The following is a 23,745-nucleotide window of genomic DNA, read 5'->3' as shown; positions in this document are numbered from 1 at the left end:
AGGGTCTATGAGACCCCCCATCACTAATCTGTAAGTGAAAGTAAATAAACACAAACACTAAAAAAATCCTTCATTTGGAATAAAATACAAAAAACTCTCTTTCACCACTTTATTAACCCCAAACACCCATGCAGGTCTGACATAATCAACATGAGGTCCCACGATGATTCAGCTCTGCTACATCTGAATCACAGCATCCAATCATGGAACATGACTGCCCGCTCTGAACCCCCGGCAGAGAATGAGTTATGATGTCACTCAGGATAGCCGTGGTCACAGCAGAAAGGTTCACACGGTCCTTTTTCTGCTATGACCACAAGCAGAGTGATGTCACCACTGATTGCGGCTCATTTTCTGCCTGCAGTTCCAGTGTGCGGACATGTGCCGGGATAGCATGCTGTGACTCAGATGTAGCAGAGCTGAATCATTGTGGGACCTCACGTGGTTTATGTCAGACCTGCATGGGTGATTTGGGGGTTAATAAAGTGGTGAAAGAGAGTTTGTTTTGTATTTTATTTCAAATAAAGGTTTTTTTTGATGTTTATCTTTATTTACTTTCACGTACAGATTAGTAATGGGGGTTGTGAATGTTGTCTGTGTTGGTGCTGTTTTGAAGCTCCCTCTGGTGGCCAGGAATGGTAATAGAGCTGAATCTGAGCCTGTGACTCAAACAGGTGTCGGCGTTAATTGGGAATTGGGGAAGTCGTATTGCAGACAAGTCTGGTCTATATAGGAGAGCACTTTTTGCCTTGCTGGTGCTGGTTATAATTGTATTCCTCCGTCTCTCTTCCTGGATTGGAGTTTTATCCTTCCATGTTTCCCAGAGCAAGACTTCTGCAGACAAGTTCTCAGTTTTTTCCTTGCTTTCTGCTTTACACCTTAAGGTGTTCTTTTTCCTTGTTTTGCTTTGTATCTGTTTTCTTGCAGGGGAAGTTTGTTTTCTTTTGTGTTGTGAGCATGGGGTTTCCCCTTTACTAGCTCTCCTGCAGGAAAAGGGATTTTCTCCCTGTCTAATTTGATTATTTCCTCTTCTGTATTTTGTGTTCTTTTTTGGTATTTTGTTCTCCCATTAATTATAGGAGTACCTGATATAGTGAGGGTGAGGTTGTTCGATCTCCAGGGCCATTTTTACTATCAGGAGTTTGATATTTTTCTACAGGGTTTTTGAACTGACCACAATCAGTTACCTTTCCTTTGTATCAAGTTAGTTGGGGTCTCGCCTTTGCTAAATCTATTTTTCCTATCTGTGTATTGTGTTTTCCTACATCACCGCAATCTTTGTATGTGGGGGGCTATCTACTCATTTGGCGACTACTCTGAGGCAAGGTAGATTTCCTCATTTCTTTCTGTGAGGCGTAGCTAGTTTTTCAGGCTGTGACAAGGAATCTAGGTTTTTAGAAACGCTCCACGGCTACTTCTAGTGTGGTCTGAAAGTTAGGGCATTACGGTCATCCCAGGTTCCAAATACTCCTGTTTTCTTGGTGTTTTTTCACCAATAGGAGTTTTTTGTAATCTTCCATATTTACCAGATCATAACAGTGGGTGTGTTATAGACCCTCTCAATTGCTAATCTAGGTCTTAGTGGCAGCTATGGGCTTTTATTAACCAATGATATTACCCCAATTGCCACTACACCAGGGCAATCGGGAAGAGCCAGGTAAAGCACCAGGCTTGTGTCATCTAATAAATCCGACAATCCCAGGCGGCTGCAGGCTGCTACTTTTAGGCTGGTGGGCAGTCCAATAAGCATGGACCTCTCCAGTCTGAGAATACCAGCCACCAGCTGTCGGGCTTTATCATGGCTGGGTATCAAAATTTGGGGGACCGCACATATTTTTTTTTAAATTATTTAAATATTTAAAAAAAAAAAGCTGCATGTGGTTATTTTGATAAACAACCAAGATAAGCACACGTCTGAGGGCTGCGGCTTGTAGCTGTGGGCTTTATCTGTGCTGGGTATGATAATATGGGGGGACCCTATGCCAAAAATTTTATTTTATTTTTATACCACGATACTGACCCGTAGACAGCACCTGTGATTGATAGCAGGCAGACGCTGTCACATAGGCTGGGGCACGTCTGACTGCAACAAATCACGGATGCCAGGCCGGACGGTGGGAGAGGAAAGCAATGCATATGGATGATGAGCCTAATGTGCATCCCAGGAAGTGAAGAACAGGGCGCGGGAGCAGTGTACAGCCGCGATGGAGCCTTGATAAGTATGAAGTGCTCACTTAATTTTTATTTTCTTTATTTTTCCTTTTTTTTTAAGTTCTCGAGTGTTGGATCCGGATCAAACACCCAGAATCCCAGGCTCGGCACCCAGGTACCTTTAAAATCGCGCGGATCTGGACTTTTAAATTCGGGTCCGTCCACCACTATTAGGAACCAATTTTTTTATATTTACCAAATGCCAGAATAATGAGAGAGAGAGAGAATGTTTTAAGGCATTTTTATTACTTTATGCAAAGTCAAAAGTTTACATACAGTAACAGTACTATGACTTTACACAATATGGGACTGCCCTTCTGATGATGTCAAGTTCTCAGGAAGAGAATTGTGCACTTGCACATGTCTGGTTTATCCTTGGGTGCAATTTCCAGATACCTGAAGGAGCCTCATTCATCTGTACAAACAATTATATCTATTCATAAACAAGATGGCAATATCCAGCCATCATACCGCTCAGAAAGGAGACTGGTTCTGTGTACCAGAGATGAACGTGCTTTGGTTAGACATGTGCATATCAACCAAAGAACAAAAGCAGAAGACCTTGTGAAGATGCTGGCGGAAGCTGGTAAGATTGTGTCATTATCCACAGTGAAATGAATACTGTATCAACATTGGCTGAAAGGCCCCTCTGCCAGGAAGAAGCCATTACTCCAAAAGAAACAGGAAAAAAGCCAGCATAATGTGTGTGAATGCACACAGGAACAAAGACCTTAAGACGTGTCCTGTGATCTGACAAAACTAAAATTAAATTGTTTGGCCATAATGACCATTTTTACGTTTGGAAGAAAAAGAGAGAAGCTTTGAAACCTAAGAACACCATCCCAACTGTGAAACACAGGGGGGCAGCATCATTTTGTGGGGTTGTTTTGCTGCAGGAGGGACTGGTGCACTTCAAAAAATAGATGGTGTCATGAGGAAAGAAGATTATGTGGCAATACTGAAGAAATATTTCAAGACATCAGCCAGGAACTTAAAACTAAGGCAGATATGAGTTTTCCAAATGGAGAATGACCTGAAGCTACTGCCAAACTGGTTACAGTGGCTTAAGGAGAACAAAGCCAATGTTTTGGAGTGGTCATCACAAATCCCTGATCTCAATCCTATTGAGAATTTATGGGCAAAGCTGAAAAGGCCGGAGCGAGCGGCGACCACCAAACATGGCTCAGCTACACCAGTTCAGTCAGAAGGAATGGGCCAAAATTCCACCAACTTTTGTGAGAAGCTGTGGAAGGATCCAAAACATTTCACCCAAGTCACACAGTGTAAGGGCAATGCCCCCAAATACTAATGACATGGAGGAAACTTCAATGTGCAGAAAGGAATAAAAATGCCTGAAAACATTCTCTCTCTCATTATACCGGCATTTGGCATACAGAAATAATTTTGGTTTCTAATTGACCAAAAATGGGAAAGGTTTATTCTGATTTCATGTCAGATAGTGAGAAAAACCTGCAGATGTGTCCGTATAGAGAGCGGAGGGAAAAACCTGCAGATGTGTCCGTATAGAGAGCGGAGGGAAAAACCTGCAGATGTGTCCGTATAGAGAGCGGAGGGAAAAATCTGCAGATGTGTCTTTAAAGAGAGGGAGGGAAAAAATCTGCAGATGTGTCTTTATAGAGAGTGGAGGGAAACTGCTGATTTCAACTGTAACTTGATTTTTGCCCTGTAAATATTTTTATCTATAGATATTAGATACTTATTGGTTCTCTAAATATATTTCACCATTTTACTGTTTGATTTCACGACTTGTTCATATAAACATGAATGTTGGATGGAAACTTATTAAAGTCACTAATGAAGTCATTAATAGCAGTCGGTGTCTGGGGTGTAATTCCTCTGGGCACAGTCTCCCGGTGTCTGTCGCTGCTCATCTGTCATATTGATTTCAGGAGAATTCTTTCCTCTGATACAATTCTATATAAATCCAATCTACACGACCTTTACAGACCTCACAGCATTAATCTGTGTCATCATAAACTGAAAGACTTGAACAATGTTCAATGCATCGATGGACCTCAATGTCCAGGTCTTTGTTCTTGTAGGACTTAAGGAGATGGAGCACCTGAAATATTTCTACTCGGTAGCTGCCCTTGTCTTGTGTTTCATCATAATATTCTTATGTACATTAATGGTGTACATTGTATGGGCAGAACCTTCTCTCCATGAACCTATGTACATCTTCATAGGTAACTTAATGTTGAATGATATATTTGGCAGCTCAGTCTTCTTCCCCAAACTGGCCATAGACCTGCTCTCCGGATGTTCCAACATTTCATTTTCTGGATGTCTGACCCAATCCTTCGGCATTCAGAGCTTTGCCGATGTGGAGACCCTAACTTTTACTCTCATGGCCTTTGATCAATACGTGGCTGTAGGTTTTCCATTGAGATACCACTCTCTGATGACCAACTGGAGGGCTTTACAGTGTTTGGCTGTCATCTGGTTGATGGCTTTTAAAGTCAACATGGTATCTGCCATCTTGGTGCTCAGGTTAAAACTATGCGGTAACAGCATCAATAATGTATACTGTGAAACCATGTCTCTCACTCGGTTGTCTTGTGTCAGTACACTTGTCAATGATGCCTACGGGACTTTTTCAGCCTTCCTGTTATATGGCGGTTCATTAACAATTGTGATCTTCTGCTACATACGGACATTTCTCATTTGTCTGAAGATCTCTATGAAAGCCTCTCAGAAAGCCATCCATACATTAGTGACCCACATCATCACGTTCTTGACTTTTATGGTGACTGTTTTATTTGTCAGCTTCAGATATAGGTTAAATGGTGGCTCCCTATCTATTGTGACGCACTTGGTGATCTCAGTAGGGAGTCCAACACTTTCCATGGCCCTAAACCCTTTGATCTATGGGATAAGGACTCAAGCTTTAAAGACTAAAATGATTAGTAATTTAAAGAACATCTTTCAGAAGTAGACGTTGGGTAAATTCAAGTAATTCCGTTCTTGTGCTGCTTATATTGTATTTTCATTCTTAATTATACAAACCCACAAAGTGCCAAAGTTATCTCAGTGTTCAGTCATTCGGGCAAGAAAGGATCTGTCAGATTGGCAAAAAAGGTTGTGCATCTTCAGTCTTCAATGTTGTCCATTTTTTGGTGAATGTAATGTTGAGAACTCCAAGTAGACACGTCCATCATGGAGGTGTCTGATTTCCTCAAAATTTATTTAGTAGAAAAACGACCCCAAACATCCAGCAAATGTCGTTAATAATGAGGACTCCTGGAAGTGATGACCCCACAGACCCCTGATCTCACATCATCTCGTCTGTCTAGGATTATATGAAGAGACAGTAGGATCCGCACAAGCCTCATACACGGAAGATCTGGAGTTAGTTCTCTAAGATGTTTGGAACAATCTCCTGCCAAATTCCCTCAAAAACTGTGCAAGTGACCAGTGAACCTAGAAGAATTGATGGTTTGAAAATGTTTTCACGGTAAAAGGTGACCGTAACAAACATTGATGTGATTTTTATTTCTCTTTCGTTCACTTAGTTGATAAAATAAACTATTAATGCTTCTATTTTTTAAGCCATTCTTACTTTTTAGCCTTTTGTTTATATCTGCCTAAAACATTTGCACCGTACTGTACATCATCATCAACATCATCATCATCATCATTAAAGTTAATTGCAAGACGTGATGCCAAAAAATTAGAGGAAACTCTTCATTTGATGTCACGGGGCGTCACTAGAAAGGTCACCGATTCCTAAATATTCATAAAGCAACAATCCAAAGTTTAAAAACAATTCATAATAAATAGAATTGGTTTGGTGTCCTATTAATAAAAGAAACTAATTAATTATTCATTTTTTATATACAAAAAATTAAAACAACAGATACAATCTAATGCATCTGACCTTGTTTTTTACTTACGTAAGTAACGCTATGGATCATTGCTACTCAGTCTTGTAAACCCCAGAGGACCAACAGTTTAAAGGGAACCTGTCACCAGATGTTTATAATACTTAACTAATGTTCCCCGGGTCCCACACCTCCTCTTTCGGCCATCTTTGTCCTCCTTCTGAAGATAGTTTCTGGGTTTTTTTTGTTTTTTTTTATAGTGTTGATAACACGTTCTACGTCATCTACACTAGCTGGCATTGAGGTCCTGCGCAGTGTGTGCATGTGTACGTGTGTGTTCTATGTGTGCTGTCCCTGTGCTATCCATACTGTGTAGAATATGTCAGATTGCTATCCATATGACATCCGGATAGCACATGGACATCATCAGCTGCTATCCTTACCCATCCCCGATGTTGCTGTCTCCGTGCTGCTGTTACTTCCGGGTCCACTCTGAGTGCAGTGAATATGCAATAAGCATAATGAGTGGGCCCAGAAGCAACAGCAGAGACATCAGCGCCAGGGACAGGTAAGTATAATTTTTTTTATTTTTAGGTCACCTGTGTTTTCTCCAGTACATATCACACTGATGTCAGACGGAACACATCAGTGAGCAGTCCGTGTGACATCCGTGCTGCCGGCAGAAAACGGACATGTTGCCGTGTGGAGCACACGGACAAGCATGTGCTCTATATGGACACATGGTACATGTCAAAACATGGACATGTGTGCAGACCCATTGATTTTAATGGGTCACATGTGTCTGTGTTTCCGGTACATGTGAAAACGGATGTCACACATACCAGAAACACGGATGTGTGAAGGAGACATAAATAAAGTTGGTTGAAAGACAGGAAGCAAAAGAAACAGGAAGTTGATCAAGGCAATGTCCTACATACTGTACTCTTGCACCCTTTAATGCACATGGCACTAAAGTGTGTTTAGACTGGTTTGACCTAAAGAAATAAATAATTTAATAAAACGGCGTGGGATCTCCCCTATTTATGATAACCAGCGAAGGTAAAATAGACAGCTGGGGCTGCTATTATCGGGCTGTACCCTTCCCAGCCTGAAAATAGCAGCCGCCAGCCACCCAAGATATGACACCTCACATTAGATGCTCAAATTTTAGAACTAGCTCTTCCCGATTCCCCTGGTGCAGTGGCCATCAGGGTAATACTTTTGGAAATGATGTCAGCTATGAATTGACAGCTGACATCAAGCTCAGGGGTTAGTAATGGAGATGCGTCTATGAAACACCCCCATTACTAACACAGTAAATCAAAAGAAAAAAAGACACTGACATTTTTTTACTTTAACCTTTTAAAGGGAACCTGTCACCTCCAATATGCGTTCTGACCTATCAGCAGACGCATGTGTGCCCTAATTACACCTCCCTACCCATCCTTGTATTGGAAAATTGTGTAATAGGAAAGTAATAAAAAACATTTTATTACTTTCATATTTCCTATATAAATTAGAAAGCCGCTGGCCGCATGGGCAGCGCCTTGTCCTATGGATGTCTGCATACTGTCCGTGGTATCACGCCCCTGTGGGTATGAAACCATGGAGTCACATGAGTGACGTCCCCGTTGCTCACTCTATCCTGCGCGCATTGCGGCAGGCTTCTTTTCCACGTGTTCTCTCGCCGGCTTCAGACACGCACTGCGCATGCGCAGTACGCGTCTGAAACTAACAAGGAGAACCCAGAAGAGAAGCCGCCGCAATGGTAAGTATAAACGTGCGCAGGATAGAATGAGCAACGGGGACAAGGATGGGTAGAAAGGTGTAATTAGGGCACACATGCGTCTGCTGATAGGTCAGAACGCATATTCTAGGTGACAGGTTCCCTTTAACTCCCGAGCCTGTTTTCACCTTCATGACCATGCCCATTTTATCAATTTTGATCTGTTATATGATGTAATAACTCTGGACTGCTTCAACAGATCCCAGTGATTTAGAGATTGTTTTTTTCATGGCATATTGTTCTTTATGATAGTGGTAAATTTAGAATGATAATTTTTGCAGCTATTTATGAAATTATTGGAAATTTAGTGAAAATTTTGAAACTTTCACAGTTTTCAAACTTTTAATTTTTCTACACTTGAACCAGAGAGCACACAAAATAGTTAGTAAATAACATTTCTCACATGTCTACTTTACATCAACACAATTTTTGAAAGATTTTTTTTTTATGTTGCGAAGTTAGAAGGGTTCAAAGTTTATCAACAATTTCTCATGTTTCCAGGAAAATTTACCAAACCATTTTTTTTTTACAGACCACATCACACTGTAAGTGACTTTGAGAAGCCTAGGTGACAGAAAATCCCCAAAAGTAACATGATTTTGAAAACTGTGCACCTCACACTGCTAAAAACCACATCAAAAAAGTTTATTAACCCTTTAGCTTCTTCACAAAAACTAAAGCAATGTGGAAGAAAAAAAAGAAAATTTTACTTTTTCCACAAAATGTTACTTTAATTTTTACAAGGGTAGCAAGAGAAAATGCACCATATGATTTGTTGGGCAATTTCTCCTGAGTACGGCAATACCACATATGTGGTGGAAGTCTACTGTTTTCGTGCACAGCAGGGCTCGGAAGGGAAGGAGCACCATTTCACTATTTGAATGTAAAATTGGCTGGAATCGTTAGCTAACATCGTGTCACATTTGGAGACCCCCTGAGGTGCCTAAACAGGTCAGCTACCCCACAAGTGGTGCCATTTTGTAAACTAGACACCTCAAGGAATTTATAGTGATGTTTTTTGGCACCTTGAACTCCCAGGTGCTTCACCAAATTTTATAACATTGAGCTGTGAAAATAAAACAATACATTTTTACCACACAAATGTTGAGTTTTACAAGGGTAATAGGAGAAAATGCATAATATAATTGTTGTACAAGTTCTCCTGAGTATGCTGATACCCCATACGTGGTAGAAATCTACTGGAGGGCTCAGAAGGGAAGGAGTGCTATTTGACTTTATTAACTCACAAAATGGCTTGAATCGTTAGCAAATGCCATTTCACATTTGAAAAGCCACTGGTGTCCTTAAACACTGGAGGGCCTCCACAAGTGATTCCATTTTTGAAACTAGACCCCATGAAAATGAAAAAATACAATTTTTCCACAAAAATATTGCTTTAACCCCAAAGCTTTCATTTTTACAAGGGTAACAGGAGAAAATGTATAATACAATGGGTTGTACAATTTCTTCCGCATGCCAATACGACATATGTGGTTGAAATCTACTGTTTGGGCACATATTAGGGCTCAGAAGGGAAGGAGAGTCATTTCACTTTTTGAATGCAAAATTATGTGGAATCATTAGCAAATGTCCTGTCACATTTTGCGTTTAGAGAGCCGCTGATGTGCCTAAACAGTTGACCTCTCCCACAAGTGACCTCATTTTGGAAACTAGAACTTTCAAGGAAATGTATCTAGATGTTTGGTGAGCAACTTGAATTCCCAGGTGCATCACACTTGTTTATAACTTTAAAAATGGAAAAATAAACGTTTACCCCAAAAATGTTACTTTAGCCCAAATCTTTCATTTTTACAAGGGTAAAAGAAGAAAATGCACCATGCAATTTGTTATGCAATTTCTCTTCAGTATGACAATATTGCATATGGGCACACAGCAGGGCTCAAAAGTGAGCGCCATTTGGATTCTTTTTAACTCAAAATTGTCTGTAATCATTAGCGAATGCCAGGTAGGATTTGGAGATTCCCTGAAGTGCCTAATCAGTGAAGCTCCTCCACAAGTGACCCCATTTTGGAAACTAGAAACCTCCAGGAATTTATATAGCTATTTGGTGAGCAACTTGAACCCCCATGTGCTTCACAGAATTTTATAACATTGAGCAATGAAATTGAAAAATACATTTCTACCACAAAGATGTTGCTTAAGAGCAAATCTTTCATTCTTACAAGGGAAACAGAAAAAAGTGCACCATACAATTTGTTGTGCAATTTCTCCTGAGTACGCCGATACCTCACATGTGTTTGAAATCTACTGTTTAAGGGCATGTCAGGGCTCGGAAGGGAAGGAGAGCCATTTGACTTTTTGAATGCAGAATTGACAGGAATCGCTAGCTATCATTATAATGTCATGTTTGGAGAGCCACTGATGTGCCTAAACAGTGGATCTCTCCCCTAAGTGGCCCGATTTTGGAAACTAGATAAGGAACTTACCTAGATGCTTTGGAGCACCTTGAACCCCCAGGTGCTTCAACGAATTTTATAAAGTTGAGTCATGAAAATAAAAAAAAGAAATACAATTTTACTACAAAAATGGGAGGCAAAAGTGATGTGTTGTAAAATGGTGTAGGTGGGGCAGTCAAAGAAAGAAAATATAAAAGGGTTAAAGCAGTACAAACTGAGTCTCCCCGCGGCTGCAGTGCTACTTCTGGGGCCGATATGTATCCCGAATGTACTTTTTTCTCCTTCCACCGGCGTATCTAATTTGCTACCGTTGGACCACACCCCACCCTCTGAGACAGCGTCTTTGATTGGTTGGAATCATAAACGCTGTCTGCGTCCTTATACTGTTAATAAATAAATAAAAATGTCATAGGGTCCCCCTTGTATTCATCCCAGCACAGATAAAGCCACAGCTACAGGCTGCAGACCCCAGCCATGCACTTATCGTGGCTGTGTATCAAAATAAGAGGAACTGCAAGCAGCTTATTTTAAATTACTTAAATAAATAATATAAAAACCTGTATGCAGTCCTCCCAATTTTGTTACCCAGCCAAGATAAAGACCAACAGCTGGGGTCTGGTATTCTCAGGCTGGGAAGACCCATGGTTATTTCCCCCCTTGACCAAAAAATAGCAGCTTTCAGTGGGGTAATAAGGGGTTAATAACAGCTCACAGCTGCCACTAAGCCCTGGATTAGTGATGGGTAGGGGTCTAGGAGACACCCCACCACTAGTCCTATAAGTTAAAAAATAAACACAAACATACAGAAAAGTCCTTTATTTTTTTAAAAAAAACCCTCTTTCACAAATTTATTAACCCCCAAAATACCCAAGTCCGACGTAATCCACAGTATGAGGTTCCACCATGATTACAGCTCTGCTACATCTGTACATTTGAACTGACAACATGAGGCCATAGAACAATGACCACCTGCTGTGAGCTTCAGGCAGAGAATGAGCCTCAGTGATCAGTGATGAAGTCATTCAGGCTAGTTGCGGTTATAGCAAGGGGTTCCTAAGGCCTTCCACCTATAACTGCAGGTAACCTGACCTCAAGGGACCTCAATTAACTCAGTGACCTCACCTCAGACGTTCCCCTGAGGTTAGGTTATCTGCAGTCACAGGTGAAAAGCAGTGGGAAACTCCTGCTGCGACTGCAACTACCCTAAGTTACATCACTGCTGATCACTAAGGTTCAGTCTCTGCTTGAAGCTCACAGCAGGCGGTTATGTTCTATGACCTCACACTGTCAGTTGAAACATAGCAGAGATGGATTTGTTGTGGGACCTCATGTGGCTTACATTGGACCTGGGTCTTTTGGAGGTTAATAAATTGGTGAAAGAGGAATTTTTTTGTATTTTATGTCAAAAAAACAATTTTCTTGGTGTTTGTGTATTTATTTTTTGTTACAGATTAGTAATTGGGGGGTCATAGACCTTCCCCATTACTAATCTAGGACTTAGTGGAAGCTGTAGGCTGCCATTAACCCCATATTACCCTGACTGCTAGTGCACCAGGGCAATCTTCATGAGCTAAAGTGCCGGGATTGTCCCATCTAATGGATTTGACAATTCTGGGTAGCTGCAGGCTGCTATTTTTAGAATGGAGGGCCCCAAAAAGCATTGGTCTCCCCAGCCTGAGAATACCAGCCCCCAACTTTCAGCTTTATCTTGGCTGGATGTCAAAATGGGAGAGGAATGCATGCCTTTTTTTAAATTATTTATTTAAATAATTTTTTAGAGAGCTGCATGGGATTTCTTTTATTTTGATACACAGCCAACATAAGTGCACGGCTGGGGGTTGCAGCCTGTAGCCATATACTTTATCAGTGCTGGTATTAATATATAGGGGAAATGCACTGAATTTTTTAAATTTATTTATTTATTTTACACCAGCTGTATAATACTGTCAGAGATACCGGTGTGCGGGGAAAACAGTGAATATGTTTGAGGGATAATTATCGGCCATGTAAGTAGCACTGCAGTTGCGGGGAGTAAATATGTACAGCTTTAACCCTTTTGCTTACTTTTTTTTTTTTTTACAGTGGCCAATAATAGCATGGCAATACTTGGACAGGGAGAAGATGTTTTTTGGCATCCGAACATTTATGAATCTTTGGCAAGATCGCCAACTTTTGCGGTAGATGTTCGGATGTCCGAACCCAATCCGATCCTGCCAAAGATCATAAGATTTTTACATTTTTCGATCTTTTCCAATCAGGGTAGCTCATGTCTACTCCTGAGTACATCAGTACCTCATATGTGGTTGAAAACTAATTTTGAGGCACAGAGAAGAAGTGAAGTAGCTCCATATTTTAGTTCAGATTTGATTGGAATGGTTTGTGAGTGCCTCGTCACATTGGAAAAGCCTCTGAGGTAACTAAACAATGGAATTCTGCCACAAGTGACCCCATTTTAGAAAATAGATCCCTTAAAGATTTTGTCTAAATTTTTGATTTTCACTAGACTAAGAAAAGATAATGGAAAATCATATCCCTATATGTGGTTGAAAACTACTTTTGAGGCACATTACAAAGTGAAAAAGGGAAATAGCGCCATATTTGAGTTCAGATTTAGTTGGAATGGTTTGCTGGTGTCATTTTCCATTGGCAGAGCCCCTGAGGTGCCAGAACAGCATAAATCCTACACAAGCTACTCAATTTTAAAAACTGCACCCCTCAATGAATTCATCAATGGGTGCAGTGAGCATATTGACACTACAGGTGTGTCACAAAATGTTATACTATTGGGCAGTGAAGAAAAAATATTTGCATCTTTGTTGCTCCAACCCCAGATATTCAATTTTTATGAAGGAAATAGATAGTAAAATGCCCTAATATATATTACACAATTTCTCCTGAATGTTGGAATACCGCACATGGGTTCGGGAGGGAAGGAGCACCATTTGAGTTTCAGAGCACAACGTTTCCTACATTACAACAATGCCAAACATGGACGTGAACAATTCTTTAGGAACATTGCGGGCTTAAAAGACAAGGGGGGGATTTGGATTTGAGAGTGCAGATTTTGCTGAATTCCTTTTTTGAAGGGAGGAGCCAGAGCATTTTTTGAGAGTCTTTGTGCTACTAGTAATGTAGAAGCCCCCTATATTTTCATTGACTGATGATGGACCTTATTGTGTATTCGGGGGTTTAGCTCAATACTATTTGGTGACGATTTTGGTACAGAACACTTTGGATCAGTTCACATTTATCTTGTGCTCTATGCTGAGCACTTACATCAGGGTTTCCATCTACATCTCTGAGATACATGATTCAGGTGAAGCCCCGAGGGATTCAATGACTAATGAGGCAGCCATGTTATTCTAAGCTCTGTTTAGCTTCTGTTCAGCGGTGTCCGTCTTTTCAAAGCTACATCAAACCATTGATGACCACACTTTTGTGCATGCCTAAAAAGATGAGTTAAAATGATGGACACTACCACACCAGAGGCCAAACGTGAGATGAAAGTGACTCTCTCTGCCTAACTACAGTGATTTTTTTCCATTTCAAATTTTATCTGAATCATTATTTTTAGAGATTTACACGTAATAACCGGTGTAAACTCTCAGCGTAGAGAGCAGGATACATATGAGCAGCACCATACTGCGATCTTTGGCAGACAGAGTAAACTGATCATCAACAGTTTAAGAATTTGCTTTATTTATTTTTTATGCCATTCACCATGCTTTATAAGTGATTATGTGGCGTTATTCTTCAGGTTATATTTTTTTTATAAGTTTGGTTACTATCACGCTAAAAAATGCTTTATTTCAAAATAAAAGCTTTTTGCATCACTGAATATTGAAGGCTATAGTTTTTTTTTACATTTTTCTACCGACATAGTTATGTAAGGGCTTGCTTTTTGCAGGATGAGTTGTAGTTTTTATTGGTACCATTTTGGGCCATATGATATTTTTGATCGCTTTCTATCCCACTTTTTGTGTGGCAGAATCAAGAAAAAACAGCAATTCAGGAATTGGGTTTGCTAGGTCATTCACCTTGTGATAAAATTGATAAGACAGCTTTATTTTTCGTGACAGTACTATTACAGCAATATCACATTTACATAGTTTTTTTATGTTTTGCCGCTTTTACAACTTAAAAACTAAAAACTATTTTATAGAAAAAAATAATTTTGAATAGCTGTATTCTGAGAGCTATAACTTTTTTATTTTTTGGCTGACAGAGCTGGATGGTGCTTTTTTTATAGGACACAATGACATTTCAACAATACCATTTTACTTATATGGGAAAACATTTAACATCTCCAGTGTCCAAAGTCCACGTTCTTTAAATTTTATTCATAAGTGTAAAAAACATGAGCCATCAGACAGACTACTGCTATGCACATATAAGATGCATACAGCTGCACACTAAAAAGCCAACAATGTATAAGAGAACTCTGGTACTGCATTACTGCTATACAAAAAATGAGATTTTTAGTTTATGCATTGGCCAATGCATGTAAGCCCAGAAACCAATGACAAGATAATCGCTATAATCTGGGTACCTAAACCAAATGCCACTATCTAGCTTAAACACATCTGTAGCAGTCGGACTGCTCGGATCCGGGGTTTCTGTGGCTTGAGGGTCTCCGGACCCGGGGGCTCACGGACACTCAAAAATAAGAAGGGGGCTATTTACAGGGGGGTTAGTGTTCGTGACGACACCCGTGGTTCATGGTAAGGGGAGTACCGCCGCTGCCGATGAGAGTACCTGGGGGAAATGGAGTAGGGCAGCCAGATGACGTTCCCTCCATGGGTAGAGTAGGCCCCGGGACTCTGGATGGTGCGTGATGCTGACCATGCAGCAGGCAGGACACAGAGGGACAGCAGCATACTCCCTCATGCAGTGTAGATGTTGGTGCGACCATTAAGTAGACTCTGACACAGGGATAAACCAAGTCTCTGGGTGCCGCTGCTACTCTGTGGAGCTTGTCCAGGAATCTGTTCCATTTGGTATTGCTGATGGTCCTGACCTGCCTCCATGCACTGATGTTTAGACGTTTCTGAGTGGCCCCTCAGCTGTGCTCTCGATGGCTGACACTTGGGACTTCAGTGGGCCACATGGGTTGGAAAGCCCTATCCCCCTCGTTGTGTTGGTGCCTTCGATCTCTGAGCTTTTGGGGAAAGTTCATAAACAGACTATCCTCCACAGGTTAATTATCAGGTTGCATGAAGCTACTCCCTGATCTAGGGTCCAGTACCCCACCATGCTCAGTACCAGTCCGGTTACTAGATTTCCCGGTGCCGACCGTTCTCCAAACTTAAGTCTAGCACCTTTCTCTAATACCCTGCGACTGGATCTCTGACTCCTCCAGTCCCAGACCACCGTCTACAACCTAGCCAAAGTCTCCCAAGGAGCTACAACTCCCCTAGATCCTCACTCTCTGAGGGCTACTACTTATCTGACTATAAGGCCTCCCACCAGCCTGCCTGACCCCTAGGCGGGTGGCCCTATTCCAGCTAGACCACCCACTGGTGTGCCTGACAGGGTGTGGTGTGAGGTGACTAGGACTTGAATGCTGATGGAAGCAATACCAATAGTTAGGATCCCAGAACCATGGAAAGTGAGTTCTGCACCATAAGAAAAAGGAGTGCAGTTCCCTGTGGCACCCTGATTAGTTCAGGGGCGTCAGACATCAGTGTCTGGGCAGCTAGACTAAAAAAATCTAACTTGAAATGCCACTATTTGGAGTAACCTCCATGTTTGGGCAGCTAGACTCCTGCTATAATATATTCTTTTAAAATAATTTTAGTGAGTCTCTTTCTGACTGAGCACTCCGCCCTATAAACCAGGCTGTGTTCATAACCTTTATAGCAGGAGTCCTAGCTGCCCAGACATGGAGGTTAGTCCAGATAGTGGCATTTAAAGTTAGATTTTTTTTTAGTCTAGCTGCCCAGACAGGGATGTTTTTAATCTAGATAGTGGCATTTAAGTTAGGTACCTGGATTATAGCAATTACCTTGCCGTTGGTTTCCGGGCTTACATGCATTGGCCCATTCATAAACTAAAAATCTCATTTTTTTATATAGCAGTAATGCAGTACCAGAGTTCCCTTATACATTGTTGGCATTTTACTGTGCAGCTGTAAGCATCTTATAGTTACTATGTTTTTTCAGCTAGCAACTATTCACATTTGTTGGATGTGCGGGTCAGTTTTCTTTAAATCCCGCTATGCACAAACACCAACCCGCGTTGACTTACAAAGTCTTTATTCATGAAAGGAGTTAATATTTTATAGATTGTGTTGTTACAGATGCTGCGCTATCAAATATGTGTATTTTCCTTTACATAGATATAACTATTTACTGCAATATTTATTTTTTGTTCTTTATTTACTGATTGTTTAAAAATTATTTTTCATTTTTCTTTGTTTTTTTTAATTTTTTAGTTCCTACAAGGAACCTTACCATTTGCTGCTCTGATTGCAGCTGCAATGTACTGTAATGATCGATCATTGCAGTACAGTGCAGCTGTTAGAGTTGCACTGTAGGTAGCTTGAGGGATCATGCTGCAGGCATGGTCCCTGAGGCTTCCTGTAGTCTGGTGACCTGGAGATTGCCCTGACAACTTTGGGTCACCATGGCGCTGATCGATCCCACACGATTACATCGTGGAGCACTAATCAGAGGACAGAGGTAGCGTGATCCCTCTCCAATCCCCTAAGTGCCGCAAATGATATCGATCGTGACATCGGGGCCTTTCCTGGTTGTGAAAGCTGGGGCTTTGTTGTTGGAAAAGTGGAGTCTCTGGTGGCAATCGCAACAGGCACAACTCCTCTGCTGCAGCAATCACCAGGAAATACCTATAGATCCCTGGTCATGAAGAGGTTAAAAAACAGTATCCTATTGATAGAAGATAACTTGGTTTATGCCCTTAAGTATTTTTATCTATAGATAGTAGACACTAGAGATGAAGAAGCCTCTAGACTAGAGAAGGCCGCGTTCGAGTTCGGTTCGCGAGCCATTCAACGAACCTCTCGAGCCCCATTGAAAGCAATGGCAGGCAAACACGAACATATAAAAACACATTATAAATGTACACATACAGTTAATAAACATTTCCATAACACTTACCTGTCCCCGCGATGCGTCCTGCACTCTGTCTCCCGCCGCTTTTCCTTCCGATAATCGCTGCATCCTCCCGGTAGCCAGCACTGATGATAGGACCTATCATGACGTCAAAATAGCATGTGACCAGTCACGTGTCTATTATCTCATTGGCTACAGACTGGTCACATGGCTAACGTCATACTAGGTCCTGTCATTGCATCTCTCCGGTACGCAGTGCACGTTTGTGTATCTCCGTGTACCGGCAACATGCTCTGGCACACAGTCGACTCCCCGTTCTCCTTCCCCGTTCCTTTATTCACCGGCTGCCACAGCCGGTCAATAACGGAGGTCACCGTTGCTATAGCAACGCGCCTGTCAGCGGTGATGTCACCGCTAACAGCCAGCAGCCTCTGGTCACTCACGGAGTGAAAAGACTGCACGGGAAGCAGCAGCGTCCTTCCTCCCATGCAGTGCTGCTGATGTAGCAGCACTGCATGGGTCAGTGCAAAAAAAAACCAAAACAAACTACACACTTCAGTGCAGACACCTGTCCGACAGCACCAGCTGATAGTTTAGCCAGACGGGCGGTAAAAAGCCGGCCACACCGCTCGACTTATAGTGTCAGCTGATTCCGTAAGGTGACCTCATCAGCTGATCATCGCTAGGTCTGAGAAAGAGAGAGAGAGAAAGAGAGAAAGAAGAGAGAGAGAAAGAAAGAAAGAAGAGAAAGAGAGAAAGAAGAGAGAGAAAGAAGAGAAAGAGAGAAAGAAGAGAGAGAAAGAAGAGAGAAAGAGAGAAAGAAGAGAAAGAGAGAAAGAAGAGAAAGAAGAGAAAGAAAGGAGAGAGAGAAAGGAGAGAGAGAATAGAGAGAAAGGAGAGAGAAAGGAGAGAGAAAAAGAAGAGAGAGAGAAAAAGAGAGAGAGAGAAAGAGAAAGAGCAAGAGAGAGGAGAGAGCAATGCAGCCTCATTCCGTGAACTGCTCCGATTTTAGAGGTGTGTCCCGCGGCTCACAGCTGATGTCCAGCTCCTCCCCTCAGTGCATAATTAAATTATAATTATAAATATATTATAAATATATTATAAATATAATTTAAAATTTAAAAAAACTAAATATAATAAAAAGTTCTTTACCTGGACTAGAACTCGCGACCTAATGCTGCTGAGGTGAGCATTCTATCCACTAAGCTACTGACTCTATTGATAAAGATAGGCAGTAATTTGGTAATCTTGAAGTCTGCATTGCTGAAGTCTCTGCTGACCGCGTGATTCACTTCATTGCTACGTGGCTTATACAGAGCACTTGTGTTCTGTAGCAGAGCTGACAGTGTCGTGTGGATTACGTCGGACCTGGAGGGGTATTTGTGGATTTTAATAAAGTGGTGAAACAGGGTTTTTGTTTGTCTTTTATTCCAAATAAAGGATTTTTCGGTGTGTGTGTTTATTTACTTTGACATTCAGTTTAATCATGGAAGGTATCTCGGGGAGACACCTGGTATGATTAACTCTTTATTACCTCGATTGCCACCACACCAGGGCAATTCGGGATGAGCTGGGTAGAGTCCCCCGGGACTGTCGCATCTAATGGATGCGGCTATTCCGGGTGGCTGCTGGGTGATATTGTTAGAGTGGTGGGCTCCCCATAACGTGGTGCTCCCCATCCTGTCAATACCAGCCTCCAGCCGTGTGGCTTTATCCTGGCTGGTATAAAATATGGTTTTATTTATTTATTTATTTATTTATTTATTTTACTCCACGATATAATTAAAAAAAAAAAAATTAAATTCTTTAGTAGGACCAGGACTAGAACTCGCAACCTCATGCTTCATAGGCAAGCTCTCTATCCACTGAGCTATAAGGATAGGTAGACTTTGTAATCTGGAAGCCTGCAGTGATGACTGAAGTCTCTGCTGACAGCGCGATGCTGTTCTATGGTGCTGCTACATCTTCAGGGAGCAGAGCTGACAGTATTGTGTGGATTACGTCAGGCCTAGAGGGGTATTTGGGGATTAATAAAGGGGTGAAACAGGGTGTTTTTTTTGTCTTTTATTCCAAATAAAGGATTTTTCGGTGTGTGTGTTTATTTACTTTCACTTTCAGGTTGATCATAGAAGGTGACTCGGGGAGACGCCTGGCATGATTAACTCTTTATTACCCCAATAGCCACCGCACCAGGGCAATTCGGGATGAGTTGGGTAGAGTCCCCGGGACTGTTGCATTTAATGGATACGGCTATTTCGGATGGCTGCTGGGTGATATCGTTAGGGTGGTGGACTCCCGATAATGTGGTGCTCTCCATCCTGACAATACCAATTCCCAGCCATGCGGCTTTATCCTGGCTTGTATCAAATATAGGGGAACCACCTTTTTTTTTTTAGTTTTTTTTTTATTATTTATTTATTTTACTGCACGATATAGACCCGCCCGCCGGCGGCTGTGATTGGTTGCAGTGACACAGCTGTCACTCAGCTTGGGGACGTGTCTGACTGCAACCAATCATAGGTACCGGTGGGCGGAGAAAGCACGGAATACCTGATTGATTAATGAAGCGGCAGCCATTTTCTAAAGAGGAAAAGACACCGCAGATTTGTGACAGACGTGGAGCGAGACGCCCGTGATCGGTGAGTAGGAAAGGGAGAGGGATTGTGCTGGGGACGCAGGACACTTGTGTGGTGCCCCTGACCTGGTTAGGCACCACTGAGTACTGCACTCATGCTGAGTGAGTACAAGACAGGTAATCCAGAAGGCTGACCGAGGCGTGATTACACAGGCGCATAGTAAGCAGGTCTCACACATCTACCTTTGATAGGGACTCCTGGGGAATCCAGGAGGAGGCGGGCCCCCATGTCCACTCAAGGGGTGTGGTTGAGAGCCTGGTTGCTAAGTCGCGTAGGCAGGTACAGTGGGGAGAGGAGTAGTGAGCTGAGTTAGATAGTGGAAGGAAGTGGAGAAGGAAGGAGTTAGTGAGAAGAGAGCAGAGAGTGCAGACATGAGGAGGCACTAGTCTGACACTGTAGACGCAGTGGCCACTGACGGAGGAGAAAGGGCTACCTGGTAGTGCCGCCTGAAACATCGCCTAGGGCCAGGAGGGCTGAGAGGTGGTGGATTAAGGGGACTGCTTCGTGGACCCTGCCCGCATGGGTTACAGGTACCCAGAGCAGGAACCTATTTATTAGGCCTGCTAAACCTGCAGGTGGAGAGTACTACATACCCCTCACCAACCACACACAGAGTCCGGAGCCACGTAGCAATGAGAGGGCCCATAGTTCACAGGAGGCAAGCAGCCGGAGTGACCTGGTCCAGGCTACAAGCAGACGGGCCGAAAAATAGGAGAACAGGCTGAGAGCAACTTCCCTGGGTGACCCCGTAGGACTCCAAGCCTGGGTCACCACAAACAACAGAGGGCTAGGAAGCGAGACAGTAGTCACCCTGACCAGTCAGCCAGAAGGAGCCTGGTTCCCTGCTTTGTTTATCACAGCTACGCCCGGGTTACTCACCCTGCCATCAACTGTGAGTAAAAACCCTGAAAGACATCTCTGGACTGAGACTGAGTTAATCTGCGACCTGTGGTTCTGCACACCCACACGGGCCCTGGGGCCAGCCCCACTCTCGGGGGGCTATCCCACCTAACTGCACCGACCATCAGCCCCAGGTGCTACCCAGTCTGCAGTGGCGGTCCCCCTGACCGCAATGTCGAGAGTGGCGTCACGAATCATTTCCTATAGAAGTCAACCTGACCTGTGACCAGAGGATCCCTCCACGTGGAGTCCCTGAAGGTAATGCAGCTTCACACATGCAGATAGCAACATGTGCACATAGCCTTACTGTGAAAAGCCACGTTTATGATGATCGAGCCGTTCTCGAACCTAACTAGAACTGTCGAGCTTTTAGCAATAAGCTTGAGTTCGAGTTCAATCTCGAGAACCCCCCAAAATCACTCGAACATGAAATTGGCGAACCTCGAAGCTTGAACATCGCTCAACTCTAGTACACACTTATTTGTTCTCTAAACCTATTTCACCATTTTACTGTTTGGTCTCACAACGACTTGTTCATATAAAAATGAATGTTGGATGGGAACTCATTAAGTCTTTAATTAACTCATTAATAGCAGTCGGTGTCTGGGGTGTAATTCCTCTGGGCATAGTCTGCCGGTGTCTGTCGCTGCTCATCTGTCATATGTTATCAGGAGAATTCTTTCCTCTGATACAATTCTATATAAATCCAGTCTGCACGACCATTACAGACCTCACAGCATTATTCTGTGTGATCATAAACTGAAAGACTTGAACAATGTTAAATGCATCGATGGACCTCAATGTCCAAGTCTTTGTTCTTGTAGGGCTTAAGGAGATGGAGCATCTGAAATATTTCTATTCGGTAGTTGCCCTTGTCTTGTGTCTCTTCATAATATTATTATGCACATTAATGGTGTGCACTGTATGGGCAGAACCATCTTTCCATGAACCTATGTACATCTTCATATGTAACTTAATGTGGAATGTTATGTTTCAGAGCTCAGTCTCCCACCCCAAGCTGGCCATAGACCTGTTCTCCGGATCTTCCACCATTTCGTTTTCTGGATGCTTGGCCCAATCCTTTTGCGTTCAGAGCTTTGCCGGTGTAGAGACTCTAACTTTTACCCTCATGGCCTTTGATCGATACTTGGCTGTAGGTTTTCCATTGAGATACCACTCTCTGATGACCAATGGGAGGGCTTTACAGTGTTTGTCTGTCATCTGGTTGGTGATCTTGAAAGTCAACACGGTATCTGCCATCTTGGTGCTCAGGTTAACACTATGTGGTAACGGTATCAATAATGTGTACTGTGAAACCATGTCTCTCACTCGGTTGTCTTGTGTCAGTACACTCGTTAATGATGCCTACGGGACTTTTTCAACCTTGCTGTTATATGGCAGCTCGTTAACAATTGTCATCTTCTGCTACATACAGACATTTCTCATTTGCCTGAAGATCTCTATGGAAGCCTCTCAGAAAGCCATCCATACATTGGTGACCCACATGATCACGTTCTTGACTTTCATGGTGTCTGCTTTATTTGTCAGCTTCAGGTATAGGTTTAATGGTGGCTCCCTATCTATTGTGACGCACTTGGTGATCTCAGTAGGGGGCCCAACAGTTTCCATTGTTCTAAACCCTCTGATCTATGGGATAAGGACTCAAGCTTTAAAGACTAAAATCATTAGTAATATAAAGAAAGTCTTTCAGAAGTAGACATTGGGTAAATCCAAGTAATTCCCGGTTTGTCCTTTTTATATTGTCATTTCATTCTTAATTACACAAACCCGCAAAGTGCCAAAGTTATCTAAGAATAAAGGATCTATCAGATTGACAAAAAAAGTTGTCCATCTTTAGTCTTCAATGTTGCATATTTTTTGGCGAATGCAATGCTGAGAACTTACGGTAGACACATCCATCATGGAGGTGTCTGATTGCCTCAAAATGTATTTAGTAGAACAACGATACCAAACGTCAAGCCAATGTCTTTAATAACGAGGACTCCAGGAAATTATTATCCGACCCCACAGAGCCCTGATCTCACCTCATCCCGTGTGTCTGGGATCAAGAGACAGAAGGATCCGCACAAGCCTCATACACAGAAGATCTGGGGTCAGTTCTCAAAGTTGATTGGAAGAATCTCCTGTTAAGTTCCCTCAACAACTGTGCAAGTGAACCAAGAAGAATTGATGGTTTGAAGCTGTTTTTAAGGTAAAATTCACAAATACTGATGTAATTTTGACTTGTGTTTCCATTTTGTAAATTGATAAAAAAAACTATTAATGCTTCTATTTTTTTAATCCTTTCTTACTTTTTAGCATTTTGTTTATATCTGGATAAAACTTTAGCACAATACTGTACATCATCATTAAATGCCAAAAAGCCGAGAGGAAACTCATTATGTAAGGTGTCACAGGGCTTCACTAGAAAGTATGTGTGCGTGCATCCATGTGTGTGTTCTATGTGGTATCCATATGACATCCGGATAGCACACTGACAGCATGAGCTGGAATACTTACCTGTCCCTGGTGGTCCTGTCTCCGTGCTGCTGTTACTTCCGGGCACAATCTGAGTACAGTGAATACGCAATGAGCAAAATGAGAGGCCTAGAAGCAACAGCAGAGTCAGAGACAGCAGTGCCGGGGACAGGTAAATATAAAAGTTCTTTATTTTTAGGTCACCTGGTTTTCTCCTGTAGATGTCACACTAATGTTACAGACATCACATTAGTGTGCGGTCTGTGTGAAATCCATCCAGAAAATGGACATGTCACCATGTGGAGCACACAGACACACATGTACTCCACATGGACAAACGGTCTATGTCAAAACACGGACGTGTGCGCAGACCCATTGATTTTAATGTCTCCAGTACGTGTG

The 23,745-nt window shown here is 42.3% G+C and overlaps 2 protein-coding genes across 2 annotated transcripts; both read left to right on the top strand.

The window, feature by feature from the left end:
• The first annotated feature begins 4,225 nt into the window (after positions 1-4,225).
• LOC142290071 (olfactory receptor 4N2-like) lies at positions 4,226-5,167 on the top strand. The gene has a single exon (XM_075334012.1). The coding sequence runs from the start codon at positions 4,226-4,228 to the stop codon at positions 5,165-5,167; it is 942 nt and encodes a 313-aa protein (XP_075190127.1).
• A 16,473-nt stretch (positions 5,168-21,640) lies between these two features.
• LOC142290070 (olfactory receptor 52E8-like) lies at positions 21,641-22,582 on the top strand. The gene has a single exon (XM_075334011.1). It carries the CDS (start codon positions 21,641-21,643, stop codon positions 22,580-22,582), a length of 942 nt encoding a protein of 313 aa, XP_075190126.1.
• The last annotated feature ends 1,163 nt before the right edge of the window (positions 22,583-23,745 follow it).

The sequence above is a fragment of the Anomaloglossus baeobatrachus genome, chromosome 2 (genome assembly GCF_048569485.1).
Source record: "Anomaloglossus baeobatrachus isolate aAnoBae1 chromosome 2, aAnoBae1.hap1, whole genome shotgun sequence".
Taxonomy (NCBI): domain Eukaryota; kingdom Metazoa; phylum Chordata; class Amphibia; order Anura; family Aromobatidae; genus Anomaloglossus; species Anomaloglossus baeobatrachus.
This window is presented reverse-complemented; position numbering and strand designations above follow the sequence as displayed.